Source organism: Pseudopipra pipra, chromosome 1 (assembly GCF_036250125.1).
Source record: "Pseudopipra pipra isolate bDixPip1 chromosome 1, bDixPip1.hap1, whole genome shotgun sequence".
NCBI lineage: Eukaryota > Metazoa > Chordata > Aves > Passeriformes > Pipridae > Pseudopipra > Pseudopipra pipra.
In genome coordinates this window covers 110876352-110898179 of record NC_087549.1, presented here as the reverse complement: position 1 = coordinate 110898179, position 21828 = coordinate 110876352, and the positions used below count along the sequence as shown (strand labels likewise).

General features: G+C 44.6%; 1 protein-coding gene across 2 annotated transcripts; it reads right to left on the bottom strand.

Moving 5' to 3' along the window:
- Window positions 1-2376: 2376 nt before the first annotated feature.
- Window positions 2377-13487, bottom strand: CX3CR1 (C-X3-C motif chemokine receptor 1). 2 transcript variants are annotated; one of them, XM_064671164.1, is made up of 3 exons: window positions 13237-13487; window positions 11923-12004; window positions 2377-3995 (listed from the first exon to the last, which is right to left on the bottom strand). In XM_064671164.1, exon 3 carries the CDS (start codon window positions 3979-3981, stop codon window positions 2920-2922), a length of 1062 nt encoding a protein of 353 aa, XP_064527234.1. In that variant the 5' UTR covers window positions 3982-3995; window positions 11923-12004; window positions 13237-13487; the 3' UTR covers window positions 2377-2919. The 2 variants fall into 2 exon arrangements, with proteins under 2 accessions (XP_064527234.1, XP_064527242.1); XM_064671172.1 differs by having other exon boundaries at window positions 11923-11994.
- Window positions 13488-21828: the final 8341 nt, after the last annotated feature.

Genomic DNA, 21828 nt, shown 5'->3' with positions numbered 1-21828 from the left:
AATACTTTATTGAACACACACTTCGCAATGTAAGGGTCTTGGGGCAGGGCATGTTAATGAGGAGGATGAGCTATGTTAATTAGGGAATTACACAAATTTTACAGCAGTTTACCCAATAGGTTAATATTTCCCTCAACCAGGATTACGTAAGGGGAAAGGGATTAAAGGGTTTAGACATGGTCTGATACAATTATCTCAAGCGTCCTTTCTTAATTCTGCTGGAGCCAGGTTTAATCCATAAAGTTGAACTTTTACAGGTTTTGTGAGAAGGGTTCAGCTCTTCGGATCACGGGATTCTTGTCAGCCTCTGTTGCCCAAGGCCCTCTGCATTGACTCATTAAACTCCGTTCTGCAGATATTATATTTTTGGGGTCCTGCAGAGCCCAATGCCTAGAAACTCTCCTGAAGCTTTTAATCTCATACAAATGCTCAAATATTGATCAATAAGACCATGCATGTAAAATGGAAAATTCTATATAATAACTTGCAAATACGTAGCATAAAACTTGACAATGTTACACTGACAATCCTTGGAAGTCTTCCATTGCATGGTATGGCAAAGAAGACAGAAGAAGTGCAGGTTGTCAGAAGGGGCTCTTGACTTGGAAGTGAAGGATTTTTGCAGATGCAGCTTCACACGTTGTAGCTTGCAGAGGACTCAGGTCTGACGAGGCAGTTTGACTCTCAGTAGCAAGTCTGCCCTACCAAGAGGATGATCCATATGGCAGGAATATGATGCATTGTGCTGGTGATGGGTAGGATTGCTGGGAAAGAAACCACTGGAGCGAAGCAGGAAAAGGCTCTCCTTTCCTAGGAAGCTAGCAGAAAGCCCTGGGTTTTCACCTTTCACTGTAGAGACTGCATGTGGATCATATTTAAAGGTGCCTTTTACTCTTCCCACTCAGTAACTCACCATTGTCTGAAAAATCAAAGTAAAGTTAAATAAACCAAGCAAGATTGCATTGCTCAGCTTGGCAATCCACCCTCTTCAGGCTGATTTCATGCAGATGACTTCTTGTTTAGTCTCTGAGCACCTTCCTCTTTCTTTCTGCACATCTTAGCATTTCTTTAAAAAAACATTGTAAAAATACCATATCTTAAAAATAACACTTTCTTGAGGGTAGGAACAGACAGACTTGTTTTCTACCACTTGATTAGGCAGATTGAATTTTGAAAAGTAATTTGATTTCAAGTGACACTCATGCTACACATTCTTGGACAGTAAGTCTGGAGTCTGGAAGTCCATTTATAGCTGAAAACTACAAAATTGAGCATATATTACATATTTACACCTAATATAAAGAATTTTATGAAAAGGCATCTTTTTTTTTTTTACAGCAGAGCAGGATGAATATTCAGTAACAAAAAAATGGATTATTTAATATTTGTGGAATTATTGTATATGGAAAATTGCTCAATGGACACATTCTCCTCCAAGCTTTCTAAGAAACAAGGTGATACTAAGGTCCTCAAAGAAATAGCCTACTCCTCACACTGATACTCTAAAACAACTCATTTGTGTTATTTGAAAAGTGAGAGCGCTTCTTCAGTTCCATCAGTGTATAGAAATGGGACCCCACTGTTACAGACTTGTTTTGTAAGATTGGTCCTTGATTTTTCCTTTTAAGCTGATTTCAACTTCATTATTGGCAACAATCCTTTTTCCATTTACCTAGCTCTAGTCACCATTGCCAATAAACATCTCCTTTGCCCTTGCAGCAGATGATGGCTGTAGTTTCCCAAGGAGGTCACTGGCAAAGGGGTCTCAGTTGTCCGATTGACATTTTCCACCCCCAATGCACTGTTATTGCAAGAGTAAAAAGGATATTTGGCTGCTGTGGAGTACACATGGGAAATGTGTCCTCTGAGATGCATTAAGTCTGGGTATACCTGCAGTTTTCCCTGGGGAAATCAGTTGTGGTGGGGAGGTCCCAAAGGTTGAGGGAGATTGTAGTAAGGAGCATGAGCAAGTGGTTCTTTTGTCCCAAAAGCTGTTGTCTATGGCAGTACAGACACAATTGCTGTTTACAACATGGAGTAAGCAGAGCACGGGTGTGAAGCATGTACTTACCATGCTCAGCTTGATCATGCTATATTTGGACCAAGCACAGTGATACCCAAACCCATACCTCTAGTTCCCCTTGTCCCAGCAGGTGCTGGCCAAGCTGGCAGCCCCTGGCTCAGCAGAGGGCTTGGGGATGTGCCAAGTGAAGGACTCCACTGAGCTCTGGCCTTTGGCTCAGGCCAAGCCCATGGTACTTGGGAGATAAGTCTACTGGTGATCCTTAAGGACAGTCCTTTCTCTATTATTGCATGCTATAAACAGGAAGTGCACTGTTGGCTCCAAAAGCATGTTAATAAATAACTCTTTTTTTTTTCAACAGTTGGATTTTATTAGGGTTGAAAGCACAGGTAAAAAACATTTGTTGCATTCAATAGCCCCCAAATCACTTCCATATAGATATATAGCATCAGGAAAATATACCCCTTTACTATAAAAAATATCCTCCTAACAGCTACCATTCATTAAAGAGATCTCTCTTCCCTTAAAAAATGAGTTTAGGTCTATGTACATTAGTATCACACGTACATACACTGACACATGCACATTTCCATGATGAAACTGTTCAAAAGGTTTCTTATCCTTAAATTCTTCTCCATCCCCTTTTCTAAGCACAGAGCACTCTTTTCATTTCTACTTTCCCCTTCTTTCTCTTGATTCCATTCCATGTTTATCACTGACATATTGTACTGCTTTTGTTTTTAGAATCTTTACTGGTTTAGAATATTTAATGCTTAACAAGAGGCATGTCAGTAATTCAGTGCAGCTGTCGTCTCTTCATATGGGTAACAGCAATCCCTCAGTGCTTGCTAGCCCTGCAAAAGACATATACAGACATTTCTCCTTCCCAGAGCCTTTCAGACAAAGACAGAGCCATCCTGGTCGCTGGTGTTCAGGGTTATGTTGCTGTTTGCAACACTTTCTGCATAACTAACTGAATGGGTGACCTGGTAGTGACTGCAGGGGCCACAGAAACACAGGAATGGACAGTACTTCAAGCAGACTTGATAAAGGTATTTCCTGAATTTTTCCCCAGCAAAGGCATAGATAAGAGGATTGAGACAACAGTGACTGAATGCAATGGTTTCGGTCAGGTGCATTGCGTAGTCCAACGATTTAATTTGGTTGCAACTTGAGAATAACTCATACTGCTTTAAAGTCTCTAGAAAAATCAGTACATTGTAAGGAGACCAAAACAGAAAAAACACAACCACCACAACCAAGATCAGTTTTATGGCTCGTGCTTTTTTCTGATTTTTGCAGGACATCAGGGTTTTGATGATCCCACAATAGCAATAGCATATGATACAGACTGGGATGAAAAAGCCAATGGTGTTCAGCTCCATATTGCAGAACACTGGCCAGATGTTCTCCAGCTTCTGTGGGAAGACAGCAATGCAGTCATTTTCTACCAGCTGGGAGAACACAAAATGTGGCACTGACACTAAAACCGCTATTGCCCATACTCCAAAGGTTACAAGAAAGCCCTGTCTCACTGTTCTGGATTTCAGAGAATATGTTGCTCGAACAATGGCCAAGTACCTGTCGACACTGATAACAGTGATAAAGAACATGCCCCCAAAGAAACCAATGTAATACAGCGAGGAAACAGCTGTACATGAAATAGTCCCAAGGGTCCATCCACGCACTGTGTTGGAAGCCCAGAACGGAAGGGAGATCACAAAGAGAAGGTCTGAGATAGCCAAGTTCAGGAGATAGATGTCAGTGATGCTTTTTTTACTGCCTTTCACAATGGCAAAAAACACCATTAGATTCCCTGTGAGGCCAAGAGCAAACACCACAATGTAAAATATCGGCAGAAATATTTTCCCAAATTCTTGGATGTCAGCCTTATTGCAGGACAAAGCACGTTCATCGTACGTGTATTCAGCTGTCGTTTCTGCATATGCGTCCGTCATGCTGAATTTGCTGGCTAGAGGCAAAATTGGAAGAATAAAGAAAATAATGTTAGAGGAAGTTATCCAGTATCTGCTGTGGTAAAATATTGAGAGACTGTACCAACAAGCACACTTTGGGATTTTGTCACTGTTTGGCTTAGTGATAGTTGTGTTACTGTGGGGGTGATGGTAGTCACTAACCGAAGCACAGACTCTGCCATTACATGTACTTCACTGAAAATTAACTCTTTAGGATAAGAAAAACTAAATGAGAATTTCAAGGACTGTCGCATAAGCCCCTACTTATTGGAAGTGCAGCAGGGGAGGCAGCAAACCAAGATCTGACTAAGTGATGTGGTGCATTGCAGCACTGTGAGAAACGCAGGCCCTCTGCCAGTCTGTTGGACAGTGCTTGGCAGGAAATGGTACAATAGCTGCTGATCAGCATGCAGTGCCTGTCAACACCACCAGCAGTCTCACCCCACATGTTAACCCTGGGGTGGAAGTGTGGTAATACACCCAGTTTAGCCAGGCCTTAACTGATGCTTTCTGATGTGGGAGGAGCAAAGTCTGCAATGGGACATCGTTTGGCAGCAATCATATCTTTGATGAAGCTCTTTTAAAAATCATCATATAATCAAAAGAAGAGAAACTATATAGACCCTTTTCCTCAAGCAACAAAGCATCTCATGACTGCTCCTGCTTTGGCTGTGAGGTTGGAGCCAGGGCTTGTTAGCTTGGCTGAACCCAAAGAGAGTATGGGGTGAAGGTGTGCAACCTCTGGGCTCACTGATCTGCACATCCAAAAACTCAGAGCACAAGTCAATTCCTCTGCAGTCCCTTGGGATGTGGTGTTCAAGTCTCCTCAAAGATTTCTGTTTGCAGGAAACCAAAAATCCTAGAGGGGTCCAGATGTTACTGTATTCAGTTTGCTCCCTCGTTGGCGTAAAGAGCTTGTAAGTATCCACTACTTGCTCTCACTGTAGGAAATGAAGGAAATGAAGGGGTGCTCTACACATGACAAGATGGCCAAAACAGCCTATTAAAGCTGAGACAGAAAGGAAAGGCCAGTGATAACAAAACTGCAACTAATAACTATCCCTTGGTCACCGTGTTGCCAGCTTCTTACAGGAACCCCCGCTGACTGTAAAGAAGGGACCATAGGCTGTCTCTATTATAGATGTTTACATCTCCTGTTAGTGGGACATGTAGTCAATACAGCCAATAAAGAGCAGTGTATCTGATCTAATGCAGCCAAATCTGCTTTAAGACAAGACAGACTGCTTTCCAGACTCTGCTGATTACATTGGTGAAAGTTCTTTTCCCAAGAGAGCATGGCTGTATTATTCAGCAGTAGACACTGACGGTGTATAACTACTCCCACTCCTGATGCTTAGAGCTAATTAATAATTAGCAGGTTGGAATCCCAGCCTACACGAACATGTTTCACTGATAACAATAGCTTTTATACCCTCTGTTTAAAATAAGCCTTGCAAAACCAAGCACAAAATAAAGATGTCCTGGAGTGTGAGATAGTCCTTTGCCCAAGAAGTTTCCTATGACCTGGTGGCAACTGCAACAATCTTCCCCGTGAGTGGCTACTGTGACCATATCAACATCTTCTCCCAATGTCTCATTGCCAGACTGCCGTTTGTGGTGTTGGCCATAAAGTTTTGGCCTCTTATTTTGTAGTAATATCTCAAAGAAGTTTTTTTTTTGGTGCTAGTTGAAAATGCAGGCTCTCTGTTTTAAATTATCTTCTTATTCTGAAAGTTCAAAGCCTAATCATCTCTGAAACATTTAAATGAGAAGTGCCCATAGTCACTTAAAAACAATCTTTGTGGTTTTGCACAGGAAAAGTGGGCTAGAAGAAGGGCTGTCTCAGCACTGGTAGCTTTGGGGCATGGGCACAGCATGGGGAAAGCTGTTTGCAGCAGGCAGGCACACCCATGGGCTGTGCAGCTCCTTCAGTGTCTTTCACCTTGAACTGGAAGCTGAGTCTATCCAGCCCCTACTTGCAGCCCAGTTCAGTTCTTCAGCTTTCGGAGGTGAGGTATCTGACACCAGTGGAATTAAAGGGATACAAATAAGAAATCTTTAGGTGCTGGGGTAGAAGCTGACAGCAATTGCAAAGAAGATACTTATTTTCTAGTGGTGAGAAAACTAATTAGAGTTGCCTACAAAGATACTGTCAACTCTTTATCTGCCCTGTTGAGGGATACAGACACGGGCAGGAGACTTCATATGTAATCTCAATAACCCATCATTTTCTGCCTTTCCATCCTAATTTCTTTCTTCTTTTCTGAGACTAAATATATGCAGCAGGTGCCTTTAAAATACAAATAAGTGCCAGGGTACACCAAGTCTCTTGTACCAAATATGAGTCACTGTGTCAGCCCACCCAGCTCCTTTGCACCCATCTGCACAAGCACCAGAACCTCTATCTTACTCTGTGAGCTGCTGTGCCCCACAGCTGGAGCACTTGTTCTATGAAAAGACACAGAGAACTGGGTTTGATCAGTCTCAAAAAGAGACGTCTCAAGTGGGATCTAGCAAGAAGGTGTAAAGGTGAAGCAGACAATTTTCCTCAGGACAATAAGAAGCAATAACCATGGGAAATTGTTACTCAGTGTATGGAAAAAGTTTTTGGCCGTGATGGTAGTCCAACACCTAGACTCCAGGGCTCCAGGGAGGTTGTGGGATATAATTGCTGAAGATACTTGAATCTCAGCTGGCCCTGCTCTGAGCATGGGTTTGGACAAGAAACCTCCAGAAGTCCTGTCCTAATCTCATGATTCTGCAAAAAAGGCAGACAGAGGTCATGACATTTCTGTAAAGTTTTCCAGCTTCTTCTCTGCTGTGTAAGCTTCTGTTTCAGACATGACTTTCCTGGTGCCACAGCGAGTGTCTCATCATGCACAGAGTTAAAAACTGATTGATACGTGCTTGTATCCCATTAGCATCTCTGCTAACTGTGCCGGCATCCAGAGGGGGGGCTGTTCAGTGGGGCTTGCCTAGACTGTGCTGTGTGAAATCCCTGATCTGGGAGAGAGGCAGTGCACGCTGGTTTACTCTCTGCTCTGAGAACCTCTAGCTGTGCTGGTTTTTCACATGCTTGCTCTCCTAATTCATATCTAGAACAGCAGCTTGTTGCTCTGGAGATTTTCCATATGTGTTCATACAAGTTGCTGTGCTCTGTCAGAGGATTTCACACATGTAAGGAAATGCAGCTCCACAGGTTAGCCCTCGGGTCTAGCAGACTTCTGCACAGGCTGAGCCCACTGGCATTGCCTGGAGAGAAAGCTGGGTTCAGGAATGGCCACCTTCTTCACTGGAGAACATTTACACAGAGGTGCAGGATAAACTCCTGGCCAGTTTTCTCTCTCATGCTTACAATAAACGTTCACCTCAGGGACAAAGTGAATTGAAGAGCGTAGAGGACACAGGAGGACCTCACAGGGCTGTGAGGTTCCTCCACCAGACTTTTTCCCTTGCTGAGTACAGGAAATAGTAGATTCACTTCTGCTTCTCATGGAACTGCTCAACCACTTTTGCTCTGTCTCCAGATTTCCCCAGAGGCTTTGCACCCTACTCTACACAAACACTTCTGCTCTTAATCACGTTTATAGCTATCTCAAAGACCATAGTCTGCTAGACCAATACCCCTGTTTCTCAACCCAGCTATTCCCAACGACCATATGTGCCCTAAGTAATACACAGGGAAGTGAAATTGTGAGAGGTCCACAAACTCCTCTAAGGAACAGAAGTTGCCTTTCAGCCTTCAAACAACACTGGCATCAGGCTGGAGGACATAAGATCTAAATCCTGCTTATACATCTGGTCTTTCCAGTTATCACCCCTAGCACTTCAACCAAGTGCCAAGAAGAGGGGGTCTACAAGCACTTGCCTCTCTGTGATGCCTTTCCAGTCATCCAGTTAAAAGAAGTTAAAAAAAATAACCAAATCCAGACCTCTGACAGAGAGCCACACTTCAGATTTGCACAATATGCTAATAAAAGTATTTAAACCTCAGAAAGATTTTCGCACCTTAGTCAGCATTTCTGAGTGAGGCTCACTTACATGCTTTTCTTGTACAGGCAAAGCATACTTTCAGTGCACACTGAACAGGCTGATGATTCAGCTGGCCCTGGGAAACTGTAGGCTTTGTGGGAACCCCTGTGAAAGGGTGCATATTCCTTTCTCACCCTTAGATCTGAGTTGCCATCCCCCTACCCAAATATAAATGCCATTGCTTTTTTGCATTTGCAACTACACCCATCTGCTTCTTGCCAGCTGGTGATTCTCAGCAAGACCACAGGGATGACCTCAGGTACTTTCAAATGAAATCTTGTAGCTATGGTGGCACTTCTAACACATAACAGAAAGAGATTTAAGGGAAGTACCCAAAACTGGGTGGAAACTATCGGGAGAGATGCAAGTCTTAATAGCACTCTAGGTGAAACTCTTAACCAGCCTGGTGCCAAGCAGCTACCACGCAATCACCAGACTGCCATGGACACCTCTAAGCATGGTTTAGATGATACACAACCCAAAACTTAGACTTATGGGCAAAACATTAGGCAGAGATAGGGCCCAGTTTCTACTTCTACACCCAACTGGTTCCTATAACTCAGTTTATTATTCAGAGAAGGTCATTCCATTCATAGGGGATGGTTTCTGGAGTTGCTTGGGATCATGTTAGATAGCCAGGGTCAAAATCAAGCCCAGCCCAGCATTTGCAGTTACTTTCACTCTTCAGTCTTTTATTCAGTCCTGAAGTGGGGAGATGTTCTCCCTGTTCCACCTCTTCAGGTGCTGGAAGCAGCTGACACAATGCTGACCTCCAAAAGCAGAAAGCAAGGTGAAACAGCTAGTGTAACCTAATCTTTAACTGGCAAAATGAAATTTAAACAGTTAAGAGGGAGAGTGTAGCTAAGGCTTTTTAGAAGAGGAACTTTTGGATATCTGATGACACTGCAAGGTTGATAAGGTGACTGTGCAGGAGAGTTTGATATCTGACCTCCGCTGCATGCTTATTTGGTTGACACATATCTCCAGCTTAAAGCAACACAAGTCCAAAAAAGCACTGCAATGGGATTTGGACTGGTTAGCCATCAGATCTCAAAAGACAGACATCTGTGGAGGAAGCCTTACTGAACTAGGAATATTGTTTGTAAAATGTTTGTGGAAATAGCAAGTTGAAAGCCAAAAACTGTTCAGTATTTTCATCATTGGTTTGATAGTAGATCGGGAATCAGAGCTAGCAGGGGGACATGATAAAAGAGTTAGAGAATTGGACAGTGATTCAGACAGTCTGAGTAATCTGGGGCTCCTCAGATGATTCACTTTATCTCTAATCTAGCCAAAGTGACATGCTTGGGAGTTAAACAACGTGGGCCATGTCTCAAGAGTGGGGGCAGTTCTCAAGGAAACTTGACTGCAGGAAAAGCTGATGCAACCCTCAGGTGTTTAAAGAGCCACTAAATGGGAAGGAACAAAAGAGGGTGGGCTGCCATTGCAGACCTCGATACTGGGGGTGGAGGCGTAATTTGTTAACACTTAATTTCACCTTTGCTTGTGTTAATAATCTTGTTAATTGTTCTAATGGGATTAGCCATACCTTAAAGTGATACATGGAACTTCAAACCAGAAACATGCAAGATAGGAATAAGATACACATTTTTAACATGGAAAGGCTTAATGACTGAAGAGCCTTCAGGTAGGAGAAGGACTTGGGTATCTGAGGGTCTCCATGTCAAGAGAAGATATTGGTCTGGGAACCATGTTTAGGCCAGACATAGTGGAGATCAGCAGGAGGGTACTGGGTAAAACCCTACAGTCCCTGATAGGCAGGGAGGCAGACCATATTGGGGCACACTTCTCTTAACAACTGTGACTCTCTTGGTAATAAATGACTGAAAAAGCCAAACTATCCTCTCCCCAGGTACTTCAACTGCATTAGCTAGCCCAAATCCTGGGATGGGACCCCCTGAAAGGAAGTGGGCTCCTGTGAAGAGCACGGAACAGCTGCTGGGGTTGGCTTAGTGCTGAAGCTCTATGATGGCTGTGGAAAGAAAGCAGCACAGTTTGGGGATGTTGTTATCAAACAGCCAGTGTGTACTGCAGCTGTTAAATCCTGAGTGTTTTCCCTCCTAGCCAGTTCTTTTATCATTCCTCAAAAACTTGGGAGTGAATGTGGTGTAATTCCAGATGTGTCCTTGCTTCCTGCCCCCCCCCCCCCCCCCCCCCCCCCCCAGTTCTTCCCTGATGACTTTAAGGTAAGGAAATTCCTTTCTTTGGTGTTTCTTCTTTCTTCTGTGATTTATTATCAGATCAGCTGGACAATTTCTGTGGCCCATCAGAGTTCTGCAAACCTAATAATTGCTTGTCGATTTAGGTGATTTAATTTATAGAAGCTCCTCCCAAGACTTCAAGGATGAGTCATTTAGAAGCAAGTAGTGATCTGGGCTGCTTTGTTACTGGATTTTCCGATTTAAGGTGAAGTTGAAGGTGCAGAAACATGATGCAGAGGCTTTCAAAAAATTAGGGCATTTAAGGTGTCTTAAGTAAACGACCCAGAAATGGAAGCTGATTAGACCACTGCTGATTAAGATAAATATAAGGCTGAATATTGGTCCTTTATAAATGCATTTAGGTCAAAGAGATTTAAAAAATGCCGTCTCTGCCAGTGGCAAGGTCTTCACCACCTATCTTTCAGAGCAACCACAGAGGTACTATTTTGAATGAGATTTTGCTCTTGCTCCACCAGTTCATGGTCCAACTGGCCGGGCCAGTGGCCTCACTCAGGCTTGTTGTGCTTCCATCAGAGCAAAGCAGGCACAGGGGACTGAACACAGGTGCCCTGGGTGCATCCTGACCCCAGCAACGTCTCTCTACTTCTTGGGGTTTTTGTCCTGCCAGGAAGACTTGCTGTGAGCCATCCAGGAGGTACAGCTACACCACAGCAGTGCTGGGGCCATGCCAAACCCTGCCAAACCCCTGGCAGCTCACCCTTGTGGTTACTGGTGTATTTATAGCAAAAGGCGAAGCTTTCAGTGGTTTCAGCTCTTTCCCTTGGCTCTGGGGAGAACAAAGCCCCTCTGAGGCTGACAGGGTGGACATGCAGGTGCCTTGGTGCCTGCACACTTAATGGAGCAGGGAATATAGATTCAAGTTTTGGGGTATGATCAGATCCCTTGAGCAAGTGAAGCTGCACAGAGTCACGTCAAGGCATTTTCCTGGCGTGCCATCGTTGATTCAAATCATTCTTCTGAATGGGAACTAAGCACTGGGGAGCTTCTGAAAAATCCCATAAGGTGCTTGGTCAAAGCACCTTTAGAAATCTGGCCCTAAGGAAGTCAGAGCCTTAAATATCTGTTTCAGAAATTACTTATGCATTTAGGAAAGATGACCTGGCAGTGTGATTCAGACTCCTGCATCTCCCCTGGATCTTAAAACTGAGGTTCTAAAATCACTGAAATGGTTCTGAAATTTTCATCTGTGACTCTCAGGGTCATGATTTTGCGGTCTTGATTTTATGACCAGAACCAAGGGTCCTCTTCAAAGCCTCTACAGTCTGAGATGATTTCCAGGCAGTGTCCTGTTCCCAGGGACCAGCCGGGGAATGGGAAATTAGGCAAATGGTGTGAGAATTGTTGTAGAGCAGTATTTATTTTTGCCCTGGGAGGCACTTTAACTGAGCTGCTGGGAATATAGTGGCAGAGCTGAGGAGGGACTAGCTGCCCTCCCAAGAGCTGCCTATGGGGAACTGGGTGTTTGGGGTTGTCATCTGATTGGATGGTGACTGCCAGGATCAGGATTTTCTTGGAAAATTTATTTTACAGGTATTTCATCTAGCCTGTTAATTCCCCTAATTGCCCTTTCTGCTTGCACAGTTGCTCATGACACTCTGTATCTTTTTTTATATTTATAGTTGAGTATTTTGGCAGTGTTTTCTCTTACCTCCTCTTCCTCAGTATTTTTTTATCCCAGGCCTTCCCTTCTTAAGCAGCATTCAAATTTCTTCTGTATTTTCTGTAAAAATCTGTAAAAACAGGTGTTTTTTTTTTTTTAGCTATGAGCACTGTTTGTACTTGTTTTTGGTTACCATTTACTCCATCCTCTTGCTGCCTTTATTGTGATGCCTATTTACTTCCTGCTCCCCACCCCCCTTTTTGTGATTAATAACATCACATTGCTTTAGCATCCTTGAGAAATCTGAGACGGCTCTCTAGAAATGGGAGATCTCTTAAATCATCTTCTCCATTATTTAGAGAGCAGCACACATTACCCCTTATTGACTGTGTATGGATGAGATTTAAGTTCTGGAGCTGCCAGCTCCTTCTGGGGAAGATCACATTTACTATGGATTTACTCTCAATTTATTATGTGTTGCCCTTTGTCAAACTTTAGCCTTTTCTTCTCCCTTTTGCACTTTTTCTGTGCTTCCCAATCCCTTGTGATTCATTGCAGTTGCTGTCTTTCATCCTGTCACTCTGTTCGCTGCCTCCAAACAGGGTTTGCCTCAACAGACCAGATTTTGGGAATGACTGTTCTGGATCTACGTTTATATCACACAAGTAGTTAACAGGTTGGCGCCACTGTATTACCCAAATGTCTCACCCAAACCAGCAGATATCTTTGTGCAACATCCTTCCTGTGGAAAGCTGAGTCACAAAGAAAATAAGTAATGTGTCATTCAGAAAGGTGGGTTTTTAAATTTTTTGAATTTCTATTGCTTTCTTGCTGGTATGTCTACATCAGACACTTTCTATTGAGTCTACCAGATTTTCTGCTTTGGACTGTCTTTCAGTTCAGTGTTGTTTGGGATGTTGGTTCCCTGACCAAAACTAGAAACAAGCATTGCTGGGGAGTTGTGAAATCCCTGCAGACATCTAACAAAAAACATCTAATGAAGTAGAAGGGCTGTGTCTTCTTGGTCTGTTCTTCTGGACTAGTGTTGCACACTAGTCATCTATCAGCATTTTGTTAACCTTGAGGATTTCTATCCAGGGTGAATATTTCTCTTACACAAGATGCTACAAATAATTAGTTGACCAAGTAAAATTCCTCCACCCTGGTTCACTTTGGTTAATAAAAGTGTTCCCCTCTCTACTTTCTCAATTTGTAAACATTCCCCACATGATCTTTAACCAAATTAAATATAATTTAGATTCCAAGCATTAAGCAGTGAAGACTTTCCTTTAAGTTCACAAAACACCATTTCGTCTCAATCCTGCTTTGTCAAATTATAGGTAAAATATAATTGTCTCTTACCTTAATTCATAGCTGCATTGAAAATCAATGTTTCCTTCAAGCTGAGCTGTTTGGGTTTAAATGTATATTTCCTCTTCTCTAATGCTGGTGCCTACCCTATGAAACATGTGAACTTTGGCAGGGCAGCTTCCTGGGCTGTGCTAAAGTTGAGCTGATAAAGTATTAATGTGCTCTGCTTGGGTCCTGCTGGCTCTGTGTGAAATTGCAAAGTAGGATGCGGTCACTCGGAGGGACAGAAATGCTTACAGAGGACAGGACTTGCACAGAAGACAGAAATGCCCAAGGTGCTTCATACTCGGTGTGTCAAAGCTGTCACCCCCTTGGTTCCCCCTGTCCTATGCAGAAAGATGTTTTTGACTCAGACACAATTGTACAGTGTATAGAAATACAAGTTTGCAACAATAGCAGGGGCCTTGAGCAGTGGCGACGCAGGATGCAGCACAGAGGAGTGCAGGTATGGGATGGTAAAAGACGGAGCACAGGATGGCACTGGGGAGCCCCACAGATACACACCACTCACTTATGGTCAGTTAAAAAAATGCAGACCTGGAGCTGGCAAAACTGGGTTTAGTGGTAACAGGCAGAACAAAAATAATATCTAGCATACATAATGGGCACCACATTATGTGTGCATAGACCAGCAAAGACAGAGGAAGGTATAGAAAAATGTTAGAAAACATAAAAACAATGCAAACCAGATCTAGAAAGAAGCAGAAGAAAAATTAGGATGAACATTGCTTTTATCCCAGGGAAGGACTGGAAATGCTGACAGCTTGCTCTAGCACTGCCAGTGAAACCACCAGCCTTAGGACCCAAAGGAGCAGGGGAAGAGAAAGTGGATAGAAACTATGTGTGTGCAAAAAAGTTTAAACTGCAATAGTGTACTTGTTCCTCTGCAACAAGCAGATCTAAACTGATAACAGTTGGAGCCTTCAGATTGCCATTAAACTAACAAAAAATTCTTAGCTTTATGTATACATATATTGTGTCTCCTCTTTGCCTGTAGACAAGATTTTAAACATAAAATTTCTCTGCAGCCCAGGACCAGCAGAGTCTGAGGGTCTAAAGCACTGGGATGTCCATTAATTAAGGAGTCTTCTGGAGCATCATGCTCAGGGTTGCATTACGAGTGCACCGCAATTGGAATGCTGCATAGCACATTGCAAGACACCACTGGGGCACGAAAAGCTGTTCATCTGGGGTGAAACCAGGCAGGAGGCTGTGCACTGGGGTGCGTTATGAGAAAGAGACACAGTGTCTGGTTGGGGGGTGCACCAATACCAAAGTCCTCAAGCACACACAGGAATACAGTCCTGGAAACAACCAGGACTGTAACAACAACCAGGTACTGCCCCTGCCTCAAATGTCAAAAGAGGTTAAAATGCCTTCTCCCCAAAGGCAGAGTTGTGCTGCCTTCAGGCAGGCTGAGCTGGGTTGGATTTTGGGGGTGGAAAGCATCTTCCAGGTTGTCTGAGCTGTTGCTCGTTGATTGGTGTAGCAAGTTGCCAGGCAAATACTTTTGTATGAGTTTCATTCTGGTATTTTTGCCAATTACATGGCTTTTTTCATTGCGTTATGCTTTATCTTGCAAAGGTTACATCCCCAACAGCTACATAGCAATGGCCAAAGTGTGAGCCTACAACATCCGTCAAATTATGCAAGTGACGTGAGCCAGGTGCACCAGGACAAGCGCCCATGGAAATAATCAGGGAGCAGATTCCTGGATAGGTGTTGGGCAGAAAAAGCAAAGACACACTGCTGAAAATAAAGTTTAAAAGTCAGGGAATTCTAAAAGCCAGAGCAGCAGATTTGCAAAACTCACTTTTTCCTCTGACAAGTGCCAGCAGCTCCATTACCCGTTCTTTAAAAATAAACATAAAGGACTCTGGACCCTTTTCAGAACAACATCAAAAAGCTAATGGCTGGTTACTCCCCACACACTGAAAGTAGGATCTATGACTGCCAAAATTACAAGCTTTCGACTTTCAGAAAGATAATTTCTGGTAGATGGTACTAAGGAAATGCTCTCATTGTGTGAGAACCCTAAGATTCAGAAAGATGAACGAAGGCTTCCCTTACGCCACTGATAGCCTGATATGATCCCTGCCCCCCTTTCAGGGGGCCCTGTAGAAGATGTTCTGTGGTTTAGAGGACACCAAAATCTAAACCTGTCTCCCATGTCCTTGTGGGGATGGTGAAAGGTTGTGTCTCCCCCAGCCCCCACTTCCCTCAGCCCTATAAAGAAAATGTACAGATAGTCCAGTAGGAGCTTCCCCACTGGGGACCTGCACATGCCAAGCTGGTTTGCTGCTGACTTGTAAAATGGGGATTGCCAGAACCCTGGCAGACACTCATCCTGGTGGGCACCCACTCCTGGGTTGCCAACTCAGCACAGTACCTCTGGTGTTGTTCTTTGCAGGCAAAACCCTTGTGAATAAGGGTCAGGACCTCCCATATGTAACAGCAGGAGAGGCTGTCCCCAGCCACTGCTAACAATCTCCTAAGAACAGGATTTCCCTGAAGGCAGTCACCAACCCCTTTCCTCCTGTGCTGCCCAGTTTAACTGGAACTGAACACAGAGCAGGCTGTTACCTCAAGAAGAAATGAGGTTTGCCCAAAGGAATATCCAAACAGTCTTTATCTGGAGGACTTGAATGAAAGAGAAACCAAGTCAGGCTGACTCAAGACATCCTCAGCAGGTCTTCTCAGGAGACAGAAAAGGCTTCCCTGTTGTATTCTGTTGTGAGTGATAACCCTAGATAAGAGTGCTGCTCATTATCAGGGCGTGCACTTGTAGTGCAACAAAGACAGGTATAAAATCAACACCAGCTGAAAGACAACTGCCACATCAACAAATGCTCTCCATCTTCAACCTCTGTTCACCCTCACAGCTCAGGAATAAGAAAGTCTGAGGAAGCTGCTGAAAAGACTCATTCTGGTCCGTACATGATGGAGAAAAGCATCTTTTGTTTCTTCAAGCTGAAAAGAGAAAGACATTGCATCCCTTGTAACCAGAGACTTTTCCTAGGAAGAGCTAGGTAGAGTGTGCTGTCTTCCCAACTGTGAAGCACACAATAGTTTTAGAGAAAGAAATCAAGAGTGGATGTGAAGAAATCAAGGGATGTGCTGTGCAGGGACACAGTGGGTAAAGAGGGGCAATCCCCCTTTTTATGCCATCTCCCTCCGAGTTGCCTTCTGAATTTGAAAACTCATTTCTCTCAACATCTGGGGAGACCAGCGGTACTTCCACAAAAGTGGTGTCTCCTCCTGCTCTATGGTCAGGCTGTCAGGTCAGTTTGGGGAGGCAGGGTTTTACACAGCAGCACTGGCAAGTTCAAGCTTTGTGGACTAAAGCACTTGGCAAAGAAATGTCTGGCCTGAAGGATCAAAATGCTGCTCTCCCTAGCTCACTCTGCTTTCACTGCCATGTGGGAAAGCCTGATGGTGGTGGTTTTCTACAAAAAGGGGCTATCTTGGCTCTCAAGAATTTCATTGGAGTCCCTCTGCAGGGCTGATGGGCATCAGTACTGGCCTGGGAGTAACTGCTCCGTCTTTCCAGGATAGAGCCCCGAGTCCCACAGGAGCTCTGTGATGCAGAGCTGCCCCGCCCCGCATGGCTCAGCAACACAACGTGTACCATAGCTGTGACTGCACTGAACCCTGCTGGACACTTTTAATTTCTCCAAAACTCTTGTGGAGGTGCATCCCTTCCACAGCAGCGTCCTGTTCCTCCCATGCTGTCTTGCAGCAGAGCCCAGCTGGCAGCTTTTGATGTAGCTGTGGGCACCAGCTGCTCACACACACATACAGCTCTTCACAGAAAGCATTTCTGTGCCTGGCTTCTGAGAGAAAACCCAGCAGAGGGAGCCTCATCTCTTCATGCCACTGTTCTGGAGAGATGCAAGGAGATAATGGAGCTCTGGCACTATTCCAGACACCAGTGGGAGATGCATTTATTCTTCACTGAAAATATGGGGAGGAAAAACTTACTCAGAGAGAGGAAAAGAGAAGATATGTCTAGGGATGAAAGTGTTTCAGCCCGAGGGCTGCTGAAGATAAGATCCATAGAAAGATGAAGGTTTGCACACCTTCTACAAACAGTAGGGGTGTGGCCCAGAAAGACATTGAAAGTTAAGAGAAACATTTATTCCCACATTAGAAATGACATGGAAGGGATAAGGACACTGGAACAGTTTAGTGCTTAGGCTCACTCGTGCCTTGGTGACCACATCTGTATTCCTGAGCCGTTTGTTTGCCTTCCCTCACTCCAGCTGTCTCAGAGAGGTGGTACTCTCCTGCCCTGGAGAGGTGACAAAGGCCTAGCCAGGTCTCCTGGAAAGGTGTCCTCCTCCCTTGGGATGGGCGATGTGCACACCAGCTGCTCAGATCCGCCTGTTTCAGTGTGTACCTGAATTACACCAATCTCTCAGAGCACATTGCTGAGGCTGCGCTGCTTTCGAGGTTGGCTCCAACAAAAACAATGAGATCCAAGAAAGAGGGGAGGAAGCCAGTGGTGGGGCAATCACATTCATTTCCTCCTGGGCTCACCCAGGCAAGAGGAATGGCTGCTGTTCAAAATGATGAATAAAGAAATGCCTTTTCTCCCTCCTTCCCTGCTTTCTGTCCTCTCTCTCTCTCGTGCTGCTTATGAGAGCTGAAGCTCTTGGGTACATTTGCACCAGCACCACCCCTCTCTCTGTATTGGGGCAGTGTGGTGTTGGGGACGCCAAGATGTGTGAGGATGGTGCAAGAGGTGTGCAGGTACAGAGACACAGAGGAAGACATGGTGAGTGAGGGGAGTGGAAATGTTGCCTGCCTTTCAGTGAGCGTGGACAAAAGACCAAAGGAAACCACCCAGCATTGCTCTTTGCTCTCAGCCCAGTTGAATACCTGAGCATTAGGGAACAAAACCCATTTCCTTCACTCCTTGTTGTGTAGGAAAGGCATTGCCTTCTGACGGCTGGTTTCCAAACATTTCTTGACTCATAGGTCTCTTTACCTTGCTGAGTGCTGCAGTCAAGGCTGAAGCTGAGTCAAACACAAGAGACAATCAATACTTTTGCAGTGTCCTGGTGGTCTGTGTTCAGTCATGGCTGTGTCCTTCCTTTCTGTCCATCACTGTACTCATCCTCACATGCTGCACATGCATTCACACCTTCTCTAAACTCAAGTATGTGGAGGATTACAGAGACTGAATATTCTCCAAGGGTGCCAAGTGAATTAAGGGATAATTGTCTTGCTGATCCAGAGGCACATGCACATGTTGCACACTCATTAATATTACTGGGAAGGCTGCCTGGATATTGGAGTATGGCGAGGAAAAATGGTGTTTTCTGGAGTAACACAGCAGACATTGCTGTTTGCTTGGTGGTAGGCTCCTCTTGCATATAGCTCATCCTATATGGTAAGCGTGACCCAGCTGCTCACCTGGCATTGAACTTGCTGCACTGGCTTCTGGAAAGCACAGCAGACCCACACACACAGTCCTGGCAGCCACAAGATGATCACGGCATTGGATCAGACAAGGTCCCAGCAGACACACTCGTCAGCAGTGGCTGAGGAAACCCAAATCACGCTACTGCTCTTCTGAGGTGGGGATTTCTGTGACAGGTCTCTGTACATTTTGGTGTGTCAGCTGAGGCAGCAGAAACACGGATTTATCTAGAAGTGCACAGGCATGCAGGAGCGCACTGCTCAGAGGCTGTGTGTCAAAACTGACGTATGACAGCAGCAACTTTGCTTTGCCCATCACTACTTGCTGCCTTTAAGGGACATTAACCTTTAATGTACATTAACCAGAAACACATGTCAGCCCACACATTACAGTCAAATATGACATATTCAGACGAAGGTTATAATTACCTTTCAATTTCCCAAACTATTTTTACATCCAGAGAGAATACCTGAAGTCATCTTTATTTTTTTTCTGTCATGGTTCTTTCTGAATCCTCTACTGGCACAGTTATTAATTTCTATGGTGCTTCATTACTGGAATACATATATAATATGCATATATATATATATATAAATACACATACTGGTGTTTTCAAGAGGCTGAAAATAAAATAGGATTATCCTCGACATGATACAATTAACAGGGCTTTTGGGAGTTTTGTGCATGCTAATGCAGGCACATCGAGGCACAGGGGTATCTTTCAGCTAGGAGAAGCATGAGACACAGATACCCTTCATTAACCTTTCTTTTTTCCCTTGTTAAAGTTTTGACTGGTTCTGACCTCCAGGTGTAGCTGGATGGTACCACAGCAGAAAGAGGCAGAGTTGTGCTGCTGGCTGGGAGGACTCCTCCAGAAAGGATCAAGTCAGAAGCTCCCATCCTCATCCCTAGACTGTGTGCAATGGCCTGAACAAGTGACTTGAAAGCCAGAAGCTCTGCCAAGGATTTAATTAGTGTTGTCTCCACGCTGCCTTAGGAAGGAGGCTTGAGTATAATGCCAGAAAAGGCCAGATATGGACAAGTTTCTTACTCCAGGATGCTGTTTTGGAACAAGAAACTAAGACTATCATTCCCTGTGCTAAAAGCGGCAGTCCTGCAGCTCAGAGCTGAGATGGGGAACAATCTGCTAGGCCCCACTTCACACTATTTTCCAAGGGATCTAGCAACACCATAAGCTAACATGTCCTCATACATCCCACTTTTTGCTGGTACAGTTCAACAGCATGGTCCCTAAACATACCCTTTTGTTCTCTACAACTGCAGCACAGGTTTGCAGAGTGTGTTAAGTGACCATCAGGCAAGATGAGCCCCCCTGATGCCACTGCAGTGCTCCAGCCTGTTAAGGCCTTTCCATCCACACATGCAGAGCATCATGAGTGGCATCAGACAAAGATTCCGTCCTTCTAAACAGAGACCGTCTGTAGAAGGGATCCTCTGTGCTAGTAACACCAATAAATTGAAAAAAAATGGTACGTATTTTAGGTTTAAGCTTGAATATAGGTAATAGTTATGCTGGTCTCTGTTTTAAGAACAAGACTATATCTGACTATTTGATGTGCCAACATCATCCTGAATCCTTTTTAACCTGCATCATCTCAGCAAAAAGAAAAAACAAGATCAGGATATGAAAGTAAGTAGCAGATATGAGCAGGACCAATACAACAACTGTGGTGGGTATTTTTTACACAGTAGGTAAAAAGGCACCAGGGCTATGCAGGATGGTCTGGTCTATCCTCAGCTTCTTGTGCTCCCAGCTCTTGGGAAGACCCTAAAATTTCCATTACCCTCAAGCTGCCCATCAGCTTGCACAAATGCAGGAAGATGTCTTCTGCTCTCTATGCCCTCACAGGCACTGGCAGGGCAGCAGACTGCTCTCAGGTTTGTCCCTTCAGAAAGAAGACGAGCTCTGTAATCTGCAGGGATGTTCCTGCCCACTCACAGCTACACAGGGCAGGTCCTGCCAGCCAAGCACCCTCCGGATGTGGGTCTCACCTTCATCCTTTTCACAGGAAGGCAGCGATAGCAGCTTAAAGCAGCTGGGCCAGGAGGAGAAGTTGAGGTCAGGTCCAACTCAGAGCTCCTGGTGTTGCTGCGGCAGTAGAGGAAGGCAGCTGCCTCTGGCAGAAAATCTACTGAGCTGCAGAAAGGTTCTCGCGCTTCTGCACTAGGAGGGTTTGCAAGCGGTATTGAGGCAGCAGGAGGAGAGGATGTCCTCCAGTGACAGCTAGAGAAGTGAAAGACTTTGCAAAGAAGGCTCTGCATGTTTATGCTACCCTCACACCACCAGGTTACAGCCCTTGTGGGGAAGCCCTGGGTCACAGCCTCACTCCAACAGCAATCAATGAAAGCTACACAACAGCAATCAATGAAAGGATTCCTCTGAAAGGAAGGAGATATCCCCTAGCAGAGATGCTCAGTAACACCAGGGAAAGGCCATTGTCTTGCAAGCTTGGGCAAATGGGTTCCAGCACCTGTCCTAAAGTACTCACACAAGAGATGCACGACAAAGCTGTGAGGCTGCAAAAATCATTCCCACCTCTTGTGCTTCAGCTGAGCGAGTTCTGATCTAGAGGGTTCATACTGTGAATATGCAGAGGAGATAGCTGGTGCTGTCCTCTAAGCCTACGACCCTTTGGCTTTGTCCTGAATTTTTATTACTCACCTTCTAGAGCACCTGACTGTTTGCATACCCAAAAAAAATAGCCTGGCTGCCCGAGGGTGGTAGGGCACTGAGAGGCAGGGACTGTACTGCTGCACCTGGTTGCAATCCTTCTGCTGGGACCTAGGCAGCAGCTGAACCTTTTCCTCTGGCCACGGTCTTTGCTTTACAATTTGGGAAACGTGTGTCATGGCCTGCATGAGGCAGATGTATTTCTCACACACCTTTCATTACTGGCCCACTTGTGCAAAAGATTTCACCTTGCAGATTGCAAATGGGAGCACACATTAAAACTGTAAATGCCATCTGAAGAAGATTAGTGGTTTAAAAGGATTTTATTTTTGTTATGTTCTGCTTATTCGAGGGAGTAAGCCCAAGGGTGCTCAGTAGGTATGGAAACACTACAGAGGCAGACGCTTACAGAAATTAAATTTCTAAAATAAAAGATAATCTACTTTCTGCTTCTTCCCAGCTAAGG